The following is a 16548-nucleotide window of genomic DNA, read 5'->3' on the forward strand; positions in this document are numbered from 1 at the left end:
CCTCTCGTGGAGGTGGTTGTATTATGTCTGCATAGCAGGTGAGTTAAATTGGTGGGAAGAGCACTGCAGTGAGTACACCTCCAGTGTTTTGTTGACGAAAGTGTGTAATGTAGACAAGGCCTGAGGCAGAGATCCCCTGGGTCCACCCAGAAAGACACTTTGAATTGGCAGATGACAACTCTGTCACTCTTAGGATTTAGACCAGGGGCAGGCAAACTATGGCACGCGTGTCAAAGGCGGCATGTGAGCTGATTTTCAGTGGCATTCACACTGCCCAGGTCCTGGCCACCGCTCGGGGGGGCTCTGCATTTTAATTTAATTTAATTTTAATTTAATTTTAAATGAAGCTTCTTAAACATTTTAAAAACCTTATTTACTTTACATACAACAATAGTTTAGTTATATATTCTCGACTTATAGAAAGAGACCTTCTAAAAACGTTAAAATGTATTACTGGCATGCGAAACCTTAAATTAGAGTGAATAAATTGAAGAGTCAGCACACCACTTCTGAAAGGTTGCCGATCCCTGATGTAGATGATAACTCATTTGACTGCATATGTTTGCTTGCTTTAACCTGTAAAAAATTCTTATTTCTTTTTCCTAATTAAGAAACCTTTATATAGTTTATTACAGGATTGACTCAGATGTTGTCTTTGGTGCAGGATTTAGGGTACCAATTGGTTCAGCGTAAGTGACTGGTTTCTCAGGACTGAAAGTAACCTGAACATTGTGTGATTTCTTTTTTCAGTGTACATGACCATTTGTCACAAAGTGCAGTTCGTCTAGTTGGCAAGATAAACTGAACAGTCTAAAGGGACTCTGTGATTCCATGGTAAGACTGGCATAGTGATCCAACAGTTCACATTTGTTACTGGCTTGGTGAAATCTAATTCTAGAACACACCACCAGTTTGCCCTGTTTTTGACAGTCTGCCCTGAGTTAGGTACTTCAGACAGTGTGACAGCATTCTCACAACACCCTTTTGAAGTAGGGAAGTGCTATTATCCCTGTTTTACAGATAGGGAAGTCATGCACAGCGAGACTACAAATAACATTTCCAAAAGGACCTAAATTTCACTGAAAGTCTTTTGAAAATGGGATTATGGCACTTTTGAAAATATTACCCTATATGACTTGCCCATGGTCATGCAACAAGCCTTTGGCAGAGCTGGGAATTGAACCAAGTCTCTTAAGTCCTAGGCTAGCACCTGAACCACTGAGCCTTCCTTCCTCTATTACTTTAAACTCGCTAGTATTTAACTCGGTGAGCATATTTGGAACAATCTGGTCACTTTATAAAGATGTAGGGCCTGACTCTTAGTTATTTGGGGGCAGGGAGGGAGCCTTTACATGGAGGTAAAGGTAGCTGTAGGCTACATTTGCTGTTCCCCTATTCTGGGGCTTTGCCAGACCCCCAAAAGGTTCAGGGAGCATCAGAGAGTAGGTGGTGCGAGGGATCTCCCTTCCTCACCCTGTGTCAGCCAGCAACACTGGTCCAGCCATGTTAGGACAATATACTGCACAGAGGTATAGCAATGTGCACTCTCCTCTGGTGTACCAGGGATCTATGGGAGGCATTCTGGCTCTTTGCAGCAGGATGCCTCTGGCGTTCCCCTATCTTGGTGCAAACACGCACCACTTCCAATGCAAGGCTGTGATTTTAAATGATGTAATCTAGCATGTGAGTCGTTTCTGACACTGGACCTAGGGCCAAATGCTCATCCATTACACAATGGGCCTTATACAGGGCAGTACACTAGTATGTGGATCTTGTTATGATGGACCCCGCTCTCAACACAATGGCAGCTCATGGTGAGATGAAAAAGAGATTTTGCACCCAATAGCAAGAACAGTGTGCTGCAGTGGGTTTCTACAGGGTTGAAGACACTGTGCTGTTTTTCCACAATACGGGGCTTTTGGTTCCTGAAGATACTAATTATACCCCTGTGCCTTCCCAGTGGCCCATTGGAAATCCACTGAAAGAAACTGCTCTGTGACACAGGGTACTGAAACTCTGCCATCTCTCCATAACTACCTTGCCCCATGCAAGAGAAGCACACTTTCTGTGTTCCATTTGGGACTTGTACGACCATAGTGGTGGGAGAGTGGAGCAGCATTTGGCTTTCCTACTGGTTGCTTAGAAGGAAAGTATACAGTAAGTCTTAAAAGAAACAAGTTGATAAATTTTAAAACATTCTGACCAAGCCCATTTTTACTTTGCTCAGAGTTTAAATTCGGAATCATAAGAAATAGAGAAACTAAAGCTCCACCAAATGGAAGCTCATTTGTATTGGTAATTTCATAGTCAGTTATTAAAGACCCACAGGTAACTTTTGATGAATCCATAGAATCACATTGTAGATTCATGTCTAGTTGGCAGCCGGTATCAAGTGGAGTGCCCCAAGGGTCGGTCCTGGGGCCGGTTTTGTTCAATATCTTCATAAATGATCTGGAGGATGGTGTGGATTGCACTCTCAGCAAATTTGCGGATGATACTAAACTGGGAGGAGTGGTAGATACGCTGGAGGGGAGGGATAGGATACAGAAGGACCTAGACAAATTGGAGGATTGGGCCAAAAGAAATCTGATGAGGTTCAATAAGGATAAGTGCAGGGTCCTGCACTTAGGACGGAAGAACCCAATGCACCGCTACAGACTAGGGACTGAATGGCTAGGCAGCAGTTCTGCGGAAAAGGACCTAGGGGTGACAGTGGACGAGAAGCTGGATATGAGTCAGCAGTGTGCCCTTGTTGCCAAGAAGGCCAATGGCATTTTGGGATGTATAAGTAGGGGCATAGCGAGCAGATCGAGGGACGTGATCGTTCCCCTCTATTCGACATTGGTGAGGCCTCATCTGGAGTACTGTGTCCAGTTTTGGGCCCCACACTACAAGAAGGATGTGGATAAATTGGAGAGAGTCCAGCGAAGGGCAACAAAAATGATTAGGGGTCTGGAACACATGACTTATGAGGAGAGGCTGAGGGAGCTGGGATTGTTTAGCCTGCAGAAGAGAAGAATGAGGGGGGATTTGATAGCTGCTTTCAACTACCTGAAAGGGGGTTCCAAAGAGGATGGCTCTAGACTGTTCTCAATGGTAGCAGATGACAGAACGAGGAGTAATGGTCTCAAGTTGCAGTGGGGGAGGTTTAGATTGGATATTAGGAAAAACTTTTTCACTAAGAGGGTGGTGAAACACTGGAATGCGTTACCTAGGGAGGTGGTAGAATCTCCTTCCTTAGAGGTTTTTAAGGTCAGGCTTGACAAAGCCCTGGCTGGGATGATTTAACTGGGAATTGGTCCTGCTTCGAGCAGGGGGTTGGACTAGATGACCTTCTGGGGTCCCTTCCAACCCTGATATTCTATGATTCTATGATTCTATGATTCCCATTGCCTTTGCTTACAATCCTACTCCATGTTAATAATAAATATGAGCCTGAAAAGAAGCTCTGGACCTGAACCTCTGGTCTAGATCTCCCTTTGGATCTGAGTTCATAGCTTTAAAATCTCTATATTAGTCTCGCCAGATCATCAGTGGTGGACCACCCAAATTTAGGAAAGTTCAGATTCAGATATTTGAATTTATTTTGTGGAAGTGTTTTGAGCTGTATTTTATAAAGTGTTGCTTAATTTAAATGTATAAAACTATAATCTTTCAATATTTTGAATGAATATCAGATGACTAGAAGGCCATAGAAGATATAGCATTTGTGCCAAAAAAAAAAAGAAAGAGAAAGAGAGAGAAAGGAAAAAAAAATGAACCCGATAATGCATGACTGTGTGCAGATGATGGTCCCCAAATGTATCCATAAGGTCACCACATAGCTGGAGGAGTGGAAAATAAAGCAGAGTTTTAAAAGAAAAAACAAGCTTCCAGATTAGAAAATAATGATTCCTGCAATCCTTTGTTCTGAGTGCCATACTCTGTGTGCTGAAAGCACTGTCACTTTAATGAGTTTCAAGACTTTCAAATGGAGGTATTTAAAACTGAAGTCAACATATGGGGGAGGCAGGTGGTCATTTTCCTCAATAATGGGATATGATATGAGTTCATTTAGCGCACTAAATTGAATAGCAGTAGGTTCCAAAATACAGAAGCAAAACAAGCAAAGCCTTTTCCGTGTTTTCAATGATATTAGAAGAGCTGTTTCATAGGCGTGGCTGTCAGTGGGTTGATATTAACTATTTCACCAGAATTGAGGCTGGCAAAGCAAGGTCTTTGTTACCACATTTCAGAAGCAGATCCACGTGGAAAAACCCAAGTTCTGTATCCACTTTACTGATTGTCAAGGTTCCTCCCCCACTCTGAACTCTAGGGTACAGATGTGGGGACCTGCATGAAAAACCTCCTAAGCTTATCTTTACCAGCTTAGGTCAAAACTTCCCCAAGGTACAAAATATTACCCCCGTTATCCTTGGAATGGCCGCTACCACCACCAAACTAATACTGGTTACTGGGGAAGAGCTGTTTGGACGCGTCCTTCCCCCCAAAATACTTCCCAAAACCTTGCACCCCACTTCCTGGACAAGGTTTGGTAAAAAGCCTCACCAATTTGTCTAGGTGACTACAGACCCAGACCCTTGGATCTTAAGAACAATGAACAATCCTCCCAACACTTGCACCCCCCCTTTCCTGGGAAATGTTGGATAAAAAGCCTCACCAATTTGCATAGGTGACCACAAACCCAAACCCTTGGATCTGAGAACAATGAAAAAGCATTCAGTGTTTTACAAGAAGACTTTTAATAAAAAATAGAAGTAAATAGAAATAAAGAAATCCCCCCTGTAAAATCAGGATGGTATATATCTTACAGGGTAATTAGATTCAAAAACATAGAGAACCCCTCTAGGCAAAACCTTAAGTTACAAAAAAGATACACAGACAGAAATAGTTATTCTATTCAGCACAATTCTTTTCTCAGCCATTTAAAGAAATCATAATCTAACACATACCTAGCTAGATTACTTACTAAAAGTTCTAAGACTCCATTCCTGTTCTGTCCCCGGCCAAGACGACTACAGACAGAGCCCAAACCCTTTGTTTCTCTCCCTCCTCCCAGCTTTTGAAAGTATCTTGTCTCCTCATTGGTCATTTTGGTCAGGTGCCAGCGAGGTTACCTTTAGCTTCTTAACCCTTTACAGGTGAGAGGAGCTTTCCCCTGGCCAGGAGGGATTTCAAAGGGGTTTACCCTTCCCTTTATATTTATGACACGCCCCCCAAATCTCAGCTAGGGTGAAACACTGGCTGGGATTTCTTCCTGGAGCTCTAGGAAAACAGAGTTAATAAGACACATGCATCTCTAAATATACTACCAAGTACATAAAGACTAACAATATTTTCCACATCTCAAGGACGATTTTAACCAGTTGATTCTGGGAAACTTTCACGGGAGAGTGCATCAGCCACTTTGTTAGAAGCTCCTGAGATGTGTTGGATGTCGAAATCAAAATCTTGGAGAGCTAAACTCCACCGAAGAAGTTTTCTGTTAGTTTCTTTGACGGTGTGAAGCCACTTTAGTGCAGCATGGTCGGTTTGCAGGTGGAAACGCCGTCCCCAAACATATGGGCGTAGCTTTTCCAGAGCGTAGACAATGGCATAACATTCTTTTTCAGTGACTGACCAGTTGCTTTCCCTCTCAGACAGTTTTTTGCTGAGAAACACTACAGGGTGGAATTCTTGATCAGGTCCTTTCTGCATTAAAACTGCTCCCACACCACGCTCGGATGCATCTGTGGTTACTAGGAACGGTTTGTCAAAGTCTGGGGCCCTTAGTACAGGGTCAGACATGAGTGTCGCTTTAAGCTTGTTAAAGGCCTTCTGACACTTTCCGGTCCACTGAACAGCATTTGGCTGTTTCTTTTTGGTTAGGTCTGTCAGTGGGGCAGCGATTTGGCTGTAGTGCGGTACAAATCGTCTGTAATAACCGGCCAAGCCTAAGAAGGATTGAACCTGTTTCTTTGACTTTGGGACAGGCCACTTTTGGATAGCATCCACTTTGGCCTGTAGGGGGCTGATAGTTCCTTGACCCACCTGGTGTCCAAGGTAAGTCACTCTGTTTAGGCCTATTTGACACTTCTTAGCCTTAACAGTTAGTCCTGCCTCCCTTATGCGCTCAAGGACTTTTTGTAGATGTTCCAGGTGGTCTGCCCAGGAATCCGAAAATATGGCCACATCGTCAAGGTAGGCGACTGCATATTCTCCTAATCCCGCTAGGAGACCATCTACAAGTCTTTGGAAAGTGGCGGGTGCATTTCGCAGCCCGAAAGGGAGTACATTAAATTCATACAGCCCGAGATGTGTGATGAAGGCTGACCTTTCCTTGGCAGATTCATCTAGCGGTACCTGCCAGTACCCCTTGGTTAAGTCCAAGGTAGAGATGAACTGGGCCCTTCCCAGTTTCTCTAATAGTTCATCTGTGCGTGGCATGGGATAGTTGTCTGGGCGAGTTACAGCATTTAGCTTACGGTAGTCCACGCAAAAACGTATTTCCCCATCTGGTTTGGGAACTAGAACCACTGGAGATGCCCATGCACTTTCAGAGGGGCGGATTACCCCCATCTGTAACATATCCTGGATCTCCCGTTCTATAGCAGTTTTAGCTTGAGGAGACACTCGGTAAGGTTGGACCCTAATTGGGTGAGCATTACCTGTGTCAATGGAGTGGTATGCCCGTTCAGTCAGTCCTGGGGTGGCTGAGAACGTTGGCGCGTAGCTAGTGCACAGCTCCTGGATCTGCTGTCGCTGCATACGCCCAAGGGTCATGGAGAGGTTCACCTCTTCCACACCACCAGCACATTTCCCTTCGTAGTAGACACCTTCAGGCCACTCAGCGTCATCTCCTCCCTGGGCTGTAAACTGACAAACCTTTAATTCTCTGGAATAAAAGGGCTTTAGAGAATTAATATGATACACCTTAGGCTTTCGGTTGGAGGTGGGGAATGCTATGAGATAATTAACAGCTCCCAGGCGCTCCTGGACCATGAATGGCCCTTCCCACGATGCTTCCATTTTATGGGCCTGGAGCACCTTTAAGACCATGACCTGGTCTCCTACTTTGAAGGAACGCTCTCTGGCATGTTTATCATACCAGGCTTTTTGCTCTTTTTGAGCATCCTGTAAGTTTTCTCTAGCAAGGGCTAAAGAGGTTCGGAGGGTGGTTTGTAGGTTGGTTACAAAGTCCAGAATGTTAGTTCCTGGAGAAGGTGTAAATCCCTCCCATTGCTGCTTCACCAACTGCAATGGCCCCTTAACCTCACGGCCATATACAAGTTCAAATGGGGAAAACCCTAAACTGGGATGTGGTACAGCTCTGTAGGCAAAGAGCAACTGCTGCAATACTAGGTCCCAATCATTGGAGTGCTCATTTACGAATTTACGTATCATGGCCCCCAAAGTTCCATTAAACTTCTCCACCATGCCATTTGTTTGATGATGGTAAGGAGTGGCAACCAAGTGATTTACCCCATGAGCTTCCCAAAGGTTTTTCATAGTTCCTGCCAGGAAATTAGTCCCTGCATCTGTGAGGATGTCGGAGGGCCAACCTACCCTGGCAAAAATGTCTGCTAGTGCCTGGCACACACTTTTAGCCCTGGTGTTGCTTAGAGCTACTGCTTCCGGCCATCGGGTGGCAAAATCCATGAAAGTCAGTATGTACTGCTTTCCTCTGGGTGTCTTTTTCGGAAAGGGACCCAGAATATCCACAGCTACTCGCTGAAATGGAACTTCAATGATGGGGAGTGGCTGGAGAGGAGCTTTGACCTGGTCTTGGGGTTTTCCCACTCTTTGGCACACCTCACAAGACTGGACATAGGTAGAAACATCCTTGCCCATTCCCTCCCAGTGGAATGACCCCCCCAAACGGTCTTTGGTCCTGTTCACCCCAGCATGGCCACTAGGGTGATCATGGGCTAAGCTCAAGAGCTTGGCCCGGTATTTAGTTGGAACTACCAACTGTCTCTGAGGATGCCAGTCTTCCTGGTGTCCCCCAGAAAGAGTTTCCTTGTATAAAAGTCCTCTTTCTACAACAAACCTGGATCGATTAGAAGAGCTGAGAGGCGGTGGGTTGCTCCGTGCCGCCGTCCAAGCTCTCTGGAGGCTTTCATCTGCTTCCTGTTCGGTCTGGAACTGTTCCCTTGATGCTGGAGACATCAGTTCCTCATGGGATTGTGGACCTAGGCTTGGTCCCTCTGGAAGCGATATAGGGGATGGAGCTGTTTCTGTTGACTGTGAACCGCTCTCCGCTGGTGTACTATGTTGGGATTCAGGCTCCGGCTGAGCCTCTTGTGTAGGGTTATCGGCTGCTGCCAGTTCAGGTTCGGTGGGGCCCTCTGGTGTTGAGGTTGCAAGTACTGGATTCAGTGCTGACACGGGGTCTGGTGTTGGTTGTTCGGCTGGTTCCGGTTCTGGGACTGGTTCCGTCTGGGTCTCTGGGACTGGATCCACTACTGCTGTTGCAGACATTGGCCTGGGGTCCAGGTCCATCACCTCTGACTGGGTCTTGATAGAAGTTTCCGGAACAGAGCTAGGCCTCACGGCTTGTTTAGCCTGGTTGCGGGTGACCATTCCCACCCTCTTGGCCTGCTTCACATGATTGGCCAAGTCTTCCCCCAACAGCATGGGGATGGGATAATCATCATAGACTGCAAAAGTCCACATTCCTGACCAGCCCTTGTACTGGACAGGCAACTTGGCTGTAGGCAAATTGAAAGAGTTGGACTTGAAGGGTTGAATCGTCACTTGGATCTCTGGGTTGATTAAATTGGGGTCCACTAAGGAAGCATGGATAGCTGACACTTGTGCTCCGGTGTCCCTCCACGCGGTGACCTTCTTCCCACCCACACTCACAGTTTCCCTCCGCTCCAAGGGTATCTGGGAGGTATCTGGGCCTGTGGACCTCTGGTGTGATTCCGGTGCAATGAACTGTAACCTGTTGGGGTTCTTGGGGCAGTTGGCCTTTACATGCCCCAGCTCGTTACATTTAAAACATCGTCCAGCTGACGGGTCACCGGGGCGAGGTGGGTTGCTGGAGAACGGGGTGGTGGGACGATAAGGGGTCTGGAGGGTTCTTTGGGAGGTAGGTGGGGCTTTGGGCGGCCCCCGGTAATAGGGTGTGGTCTGGGGTGGTCCCTTCTGGTCTCCGCTCCAACTGCGACCAGTTTTCTTCTTCTCTGCCACCTCCACCCATCTGGCTCCAATCTCTCCTGCCTCAATTACAGTTTTGGGTTTCCCATCTAGGATGTATCTTTCTATTTCCTCAGGAACACCCTCTAAGAATTGTTCCATTTGCATTAGGAAGGGCAAATTTACTGGAGATTCAACACTTGCTCCTGATATCCAGGCATCCCAATGTTTTACAATGTGGTAGGCATGTCGGGTAAATGACATGTCTGGTTTCCACCTTAGGGCTCTGAACCTCCGACGAGACTGCTCGGGTGTTATCCCCATTCTGACTCTCGCCTTGGATTTAAACAGTTCATACTTGTTCATGTGTTCTTTAGGCATTTCAGCTGCCACCTCAGCTAAGGGTCCACTGAGCTGCGGCCTCAGCTCTACCATGTATTGGTCAGTAGAGATGTTGTACCCAAGGCAGGCCCTTTCGAAGTTTTCTAAGAAGGCCTCAGTATCATCACCTGCCTTGTAGGTGGGGAACCTTCTGGGATGGGAAGTGGTACCTGGAGAAGGATTGCTAGGGTTTGTTGGTATATTCTGCTGGGCCTTTATCCTCTCCATCTCCTCCACATGCTTCCTCTCTTTTTCCTTCTCCTCCTCCTTCAGCCGCATGAGTTCTATCTGTCTTTCATGTTCCCTTTGTTTTTCTTCAGCCTGAAATTTGGCTAATTCCAGCTGTAGTCGAGCTGAGGATTTGGCCATTCTAACCTCTCTGTTTTTAACTAACTTTACACCCGAGGTTTAGAAATAAACAAACAAAACTTGGCTGTAAAATTTTGCTGTGCTGGAATAGAATACCTATTCTCTGATAGTGATTGTCAGCCTACAGAAAAAGACAATTCCCTTGTCTCTGCTCTGGGCCCAAATTAAAGCAAAAAACCTCCAACTACTTGGAAACCTGCTTACCCAGCCCAAAGAAGAAAAAAAAATTTCTTTTCAAACCTGTGCTCCTTGTAAAACAAAAAAAAAATCAAAATCCTAAAAAAAAACCCTGCCACTTTTGTCTCCAGGCAAATGGGTAGAGCACACACCCCCTATTTACTTTTAGGAAGAAAAGAAAAAAAAAAACCTCTGGGTTGGAAGACTGTGAATTTCCCTGCAGGAGTTAAGTACCCTGCCTCCAGGCAAGAAAACCTGCAATTCACAAGATAATCCCCTTTTGTCTCTGCTTGGCCACAAAGCAGAGAGAAACCAAGCTGCTTTCAGTTTCAAAGCTGCCTTCTGGACTTCCTAAAAATTCCTTTTTAAAATCTGTATTTCTAGTTCAAAAAATCTCAACTGGATCTCAAAATGATTTCAGGTTAATCCCACCACTGTGCCACCATGTCAAGGTTCCTCCCCCACTCTGAACTCTAGGGTACAGATGTGGGGACCTGCATGAAAAACCTCCTAAGCTTATCTTTACCAGCTTAGGTCAAAACTTCCCCAAGGTACAAAATATTACCCCCGTTATCCTTGGAATGGCCGCTACCACCACCAAACTAATACTGGTTACTGGGGAAGAGCTGTTTGGACGCGTCCTTCCCCCCAAAATACTTCCCAAAACCTTGCACCCCACTTCCTGGACAAGGTTTGGTAAAAAGCCTCACCAATTTGTCTAGGTGACTACAGACCCAGACCCTTGGATCTTAAGAACAATGAACAATCCTCCCAACACTTGCACCCCCCCTTTCCTGGGAAATGTTGGATAAAAAGCCTCACCAATTTGCATAGGTGACCACAAACCCAAACCCTTGGATCTGAGAACAATGAAAAAGCATTCAGTGTTTTACAAGAAGACTTTTAATAAAAAATAGAAGTAAATAGAAATAAAGAAATCCCCCCTGTAAAATCAGGATGGTATATATCTTACAGGGTAATTAGATTCAAAAACATAGAGAACCCCTCTAGGCAAAACCTTAAGTTACAAAAAAGATACACAGACAGAAATAGTTATTCTATTCAGCACAATTCTTTTCTCAGCCATTTAAAGAAATCATAATCTAACACATACCTAGCTAGATTACTTACTAAAAGTTCTAAGACTCCATTCCTGTTCTGTCCCCGGCCAAGACGACTACAGACAGAGCCCAAACCCTTTGTTTCTCTCCCTCCTCCCAGCTTTTGAAAGTATCTTGTCTCCTCATTGGTCATTTTGGTCAGGTGCCAGCGAGGTTACCTTTAGCTTCTTAACCCTTTACAGGTGAGAGGAGCTTTCCCCTGGCCAGGAGGGATTTCAAAGGGGTTTACCCTTCCCTTTATATTTATGACACTGATTGACAAGCAATAGGAGAAGAATTAATGATAATTTTCAGACACCCAGTCTCCATCTCAGGGTATGTATTCTCAACAGGAAATGAACTACATTATCTAGAGAATTTTTTCATCCACTGTATCAGAAAAGTTAGGGTAATCTTGCTGAAAAGTTTAGAAAGATAGCAGAAACACTAAAATACTGCATGATTTACAGTCTTCTAAATTTCTGATATACTCCAGTATGGAGGTTGCTATAGTGAACACTAAAATAAAGATTCCATATGATACTAAATTCCATTGTAACCTTCGATCTAGCCATTCTTAACTTTCTGTCTCCGGGGATGGTTCCCATCATTTATCCCGGAAGACTATACTACCCTATCATTGCACTCACTGAACCAAATGCTTCCCCCTTGTAGAAAACCCATGGAAAGAGAACAACTATTCCATTCAATGCGTCCAGTCCTCCATAGATGCACTACATGGTATAGGCCCCAATTCAGAAAAGCACCCCTATTCAGGATGAAGCTTAATAATAAGCACAGGACTTAAACACAATGTAATAGTCAACAGTATTGCAACTCATCACTACATGCAGGAAGCAAGAAGCATAGGCTTGTAACCACACAGGGATCATGGATCCATTGGCAAATCCAGGTCTAACCTCCCAGACCGTGGAGGATATGCACTGCCATCCTCCAAGGCTGTCTTCCTTGCTTTACATCTGCCCCCACCACCACCTGATTGGCTCACTTGTCAGTCATGCTACCACTGGTATCTCAACTGTGACTACATGATAACTTTTCTAAGGATGAGTGAGGGAGGAGTATAAACTGCTGAGCTGAAGCCATTATCACTTTGAAAAAATCCACCAATCTGCCACAAGGGCCCAAAGCAAACATCTGCTCCCTTGTCGCTTATACTCTCTGTCCAGCTCTGCCTCTCCAAAACTGCACTGACTGTATGGTGTTCTCATGGAAAGACTTCAAGGAATCAGGTTGTTTAGGTTTTTCTTTCTCTCTCTCCTCTCCTCAGTGAGATTTTCCTTATCTCCTGCAGTAACTTTTTGGTTGGATTGTTCGTTAGTTTAGTATGATTTTTTTTTGCTCACCAGTAACAAAAAAATATACAGAGGCTCAGAGACAAAAGCCTTCAGACTTGGCATATAACATGACCTTTGCAAAATTATTTTTTTAAAATTTAAAGAGAGAAGGACAATTAATTAAATATGTTTCTGCAGTGCATGCTCAGTAGCTAATTCTAATAACTATCCGCCCACTTTCATCTTATCTGTTGAGATAACATCAAAGCCTGTGACGAAGTGGTCTCTGTCAGCATGCCCAGGTCAGGGGAGTGATGTTATCAGTGTGCAAACAATCAGGAAAAGGACTGTGGTTCGGAGAGCATGCCCCAGCTATGGTAGCAGAGGAGGTTAAGTGGCCTAAGGAGACTCCTGACTTGGGACCACATGCGTGAGTGTGGAGGGAAGGAAATGGTGGCCTGAGAATCCCTCATTTTAGGAAAAGGTATGGGGCAGGGTGCTTACGCATTGTGCCTGCCCAGGAGGGTGTCCCCAAGCTTCCTCTGGTTTTCTTTAGCTCCAAAATTTCAGTCAGCAGAGAAGAAGATTCTCGGTTTTGTGTGAGGGAAGGGGTAAAGGTGAAGAGGGGGAAAAAGACCCAGCTGGAAAACTAGCGTGGATATTAAATCAAAATAATTATGTTAACCCATCAGGACTGGGTTGAGCTTTGGAGCCCCCAAATACTGAGGACAAAGCCCTAATTTGGGGGATTTATCAGTGCAAAGGGAATCATGGATTCAACATTCAGAAGGATTTTCCTTCTTACGTGTAGGTCCACCCGCAAGGAGTTTGCTGTGGCACTGAGGTCATAATGGCTAGAAACATAAGAATTGCCAGACTGGATCAGATCTGAGCTCCATCTAGTTTAATATCCTGTTTCTGACAGTGATCAGCACCAGATGTGTCAGAGGAAGGTGTAAGACTCTAACAGTAGGCAGATGTGGATTAATCTTCCTCCCACATTAGGTCTCCTATTAATCCCTAATATTTAGAGATTGGTTTAAACCCTAAAGCACAATATATAATATCTCTGCCAGAATTTTTGTTCACAATAGTAATTCTGGATGTTCTTGCTAGAAACTTTATATTAAAATGAGTGTCCCTTCTACACAAATGGATGGAGTCATTATTGAAGTATCAGTGCAAAGTACTAATGAATATAGTATTTAATCCAATGCCTGGGATTAGCAGAGTAGAACATGAATTCAGTGGACTGTAATTTCTCAACAAGGAGTCACTATAAAAGGAATAAACTTACTCATAAATTCACAGTGTTTAAGGCCAGAAGGGACCATTATGATCCTCTACTCTGGCTTCCTGCATAACAGATGCCATGAAACCTCACCCAGTAATTTCTGCATTAAACTCATTACTCCTGATCGAGCTATATCTTTTAGAAAACGTCTAGTCTTGATATTAAAGACTTACATTATATGACATTAACTGGTTACCCTCACTATTAAAAATGTGCACCTTATGTAGTCTGATTAGTGATTTGTCTACGTTCAGAATCCACCCAGGGGACTTTGTCATGCCTACTTCTGTTAACATGCATGAACTATGCTGTGTTTCCATTAACCAGAACTGAAGAAATTCTAGCCTTTCACACCTCAGATTCAGAATCCTATTTTTAAACAGATGTCCTCCCCTATGTCAATAATAGCATCTTGAATTACTGAACTGGAAGGATTTTGAAAATCTTTTTTTTTCTCCTGTTCACCACCGACTCACTTTGTCAGTCGTCTAATGAGGGAGCAGCTTGCTGTTTCATTGCCATATGGGAGACGAAAATTTCAGGATGACCTAATTCCTTCACTTAGTGAGGGCTGGATGTACAGCAAAGTGAAGGGGAAGGCATGAAGAGCATGTTGCATCCTGTCCTGCCTTCTGTTGGCATACAGATGCGGCATCTGGACAAACCGAAATAGAGAAAGAAATACTAATTAATATTTAATATAATAATATTAAAAAATAATAAAGATCAAACATTTATGATACTTGCTGTGTGGTTCCTACTCATTTAATGAACCTTTTTCCTTAGTATTGTTTTGAGCTTCTTCACTCCCTTTGGATTGTGCTTTAAGTTTCAGCTTCATTTGACCCTATAGAGTTAAAATGAGACTCAAAAAATACAAATCTTCATTGCATGTGGCTTTGTGATGGTTAGTGCCTATTAAGATTCACTCCTCTAAGGATACATCTACACTTCATCTGAGAGCACGCTTCCCAGCTCGGGGAGCTAAACACGTCCAAACTCTGCTCAAGCTAGTGCGCTAAAAGTAGCAGTGTAGCTGAGGGTAGTACGGGCAGTCGTTTGGGTTAGTCACCCAAGTACATGCTCAGGGGTTCCAGGCATGTTGTACTCAGGTGGCCAGCCCGAGCTGGCCCTGACTACGCTGTTTTTAGCACCATAATTCAAGCAAAGCTAATGTGTCTTTCTATCCAAACTGGGAAGCACACACCCAGCTTCAGTGTAGACATATCCCAAGATTCACCATGTGACTGCAACACATCTCATTACAAAACCAAAATAAAAGTGTGATATTCAGTTTTGAAAAGTAAAAAAAAAATCGCTTGGCATTTCAAAGTTTGTAAACCCCAAAAGTTTAGCACCCAACTTAGCAACTTTTGTTTCCATATTCAAACCCTGAGCCAGCCCTACGTTTCGTGGCTTGGGGTTTTGTTGTGCAAAGTGTGCCTGGCTCAAACAGAGAACAGTTCTGCAGAAAGCTGAATTGCAACATGCTGGAAGGAAAGTCATGTTTTAAAACTATATTTCAGTTGGGTTTTTTTGATGAATAACTCTCCACAGTGCCCTGAGGAATAAGACTGCAGGCATGATCTTGTGTGATGCATTCACTCCACATGTATAACAACTCTTGAAGACAGCTGTCATTACATATATGAAATGTTTATAATTTATGGCTGAGAAGCCTAGATAAGGACTTGATCCTGCAAAGTGCTCGGCACTTTGACCCAATCCAGTGAAGCATTTAAGCATGTGCTTAACTTTAGCAGTCAAACAGACCCCCTTGACACTGTTCATCACCTTCCAGGATCAAGCCCTAGAAAAGTTCTACAAAAAATTTGCAGCAAGAGGAAAAACAGTAAACTGATCAGATTGTGCACTGTGATGCTGTAATAGCCATAAATGTGAGTAGTCCCACAGAGTATAAGGATCTTCCAGTGATGCAGAGCTAGTCTAGCAAGCCTCTATGCTACACCTCCTTTCTCCTTCTAGCACAGCTGTTATGGCTGGGGGAAAGGGACAGGCACAAGATTTCCTCACAATCCCACAGTCCCTGGCTGCCATATCAATCCCTTTGGACTGTTGGCAGCCAGGTCCAGAGCCTCAAATCAGTGGAGTTAGGCACCTAAATATCTTTGAGGAGCTGAGCTCCAATCTAATTTAGAGCAGCCATCTGCTCTAAATCATGGGCAGGGACTAGCCTAGGGTACAACAAGCCAAGAACAAGGGAGCACACAGGCCACTTTTGAAACCCTTTCCTGATCCACACTGTACACTCCTTTAGGGGTTAGGTAAAGATCTGAGAGATTATGTTTGGGGCAATTTTGTGTGACGTGCAGTATTTGTGGTTTCACTTGGGAAATTAATACACGAGGCAGTTTTTTGAAAGGAAAATGAGACCAAAGAGTTAGGGAGAAGAGTACCAAGGAAAATAAGATCTTAGACTGTTTGGCTAACTGTGCGGACTAATCAAGCCTTTTCCACAGTAAAGATCAAACCATGCAAGCATTTGTGCATGTGCCTAACTTTAAAGAGTGAGGTACTATCTTTTCTTGAACCAAACTTCTGTTGGTGAGAGAGATAAGCTTTCGACCTACACAGAGCTCTTATTCAGATCTGGGAAAGGTACTCCAACCATCACAGCTAAATGCAGGGTGGAACAGATTAAGCATAAGTAGTTAGCACATACCTTTCCTAGACCTGAAGAAATGCTCGGTGTGACTCAAAAGCTTCTCTCTCTTACCAACAGAAGTTGGTCCAATAAAAGATATTTCCTCACCACCTTGTCTCTCTAATATCCTGGGATCAACACGGC

General features: G+C 44.2%; 1 protein-coding gene across 1 annotated transcript; it reads right to left on the reverse strand.

Annotated features, from left to right (window-relative positions):
- Window positions 1-5078: 5078 nt before the first annotated feature.
- On the reverse strand, window positions 5079-8795 carry LOC311517092 (uncharacterized protein). The gene is made up of 2 exons (XM_084621677.1): window positions 7759-8795; window positions 5079-6030 (listed from the first exon to the last, which is right to left on the reverse strand). The coding sequence occupies exons 1-2, from the start codon at window positions 8653-8655 to the stop codon at window positions 5359-5361; spliced, it is 1569 nt and encodes a 522-aa protein (XP_084477803.1). The 5' UTR covers window positions 8656-8795; the 3' UTR covers window positions 5079-5358.
- Window positions 8796-16548: the final 7753 nt, after the last annotated feature.

This window comes from Lepidochelys olivacea (genome assembly GCF_965140295.1).
Source record: "Lepidochelys olivacea isolate rLepOli2 genome assembly, chromosome: 2".
Classification (NCBI taxonomy): domain Eukaryota; kingdom Metazoa; phylum Chordata; order Testudines; family Cheloniidae; genus Lepidochelys; species Lepidochelys olivacea.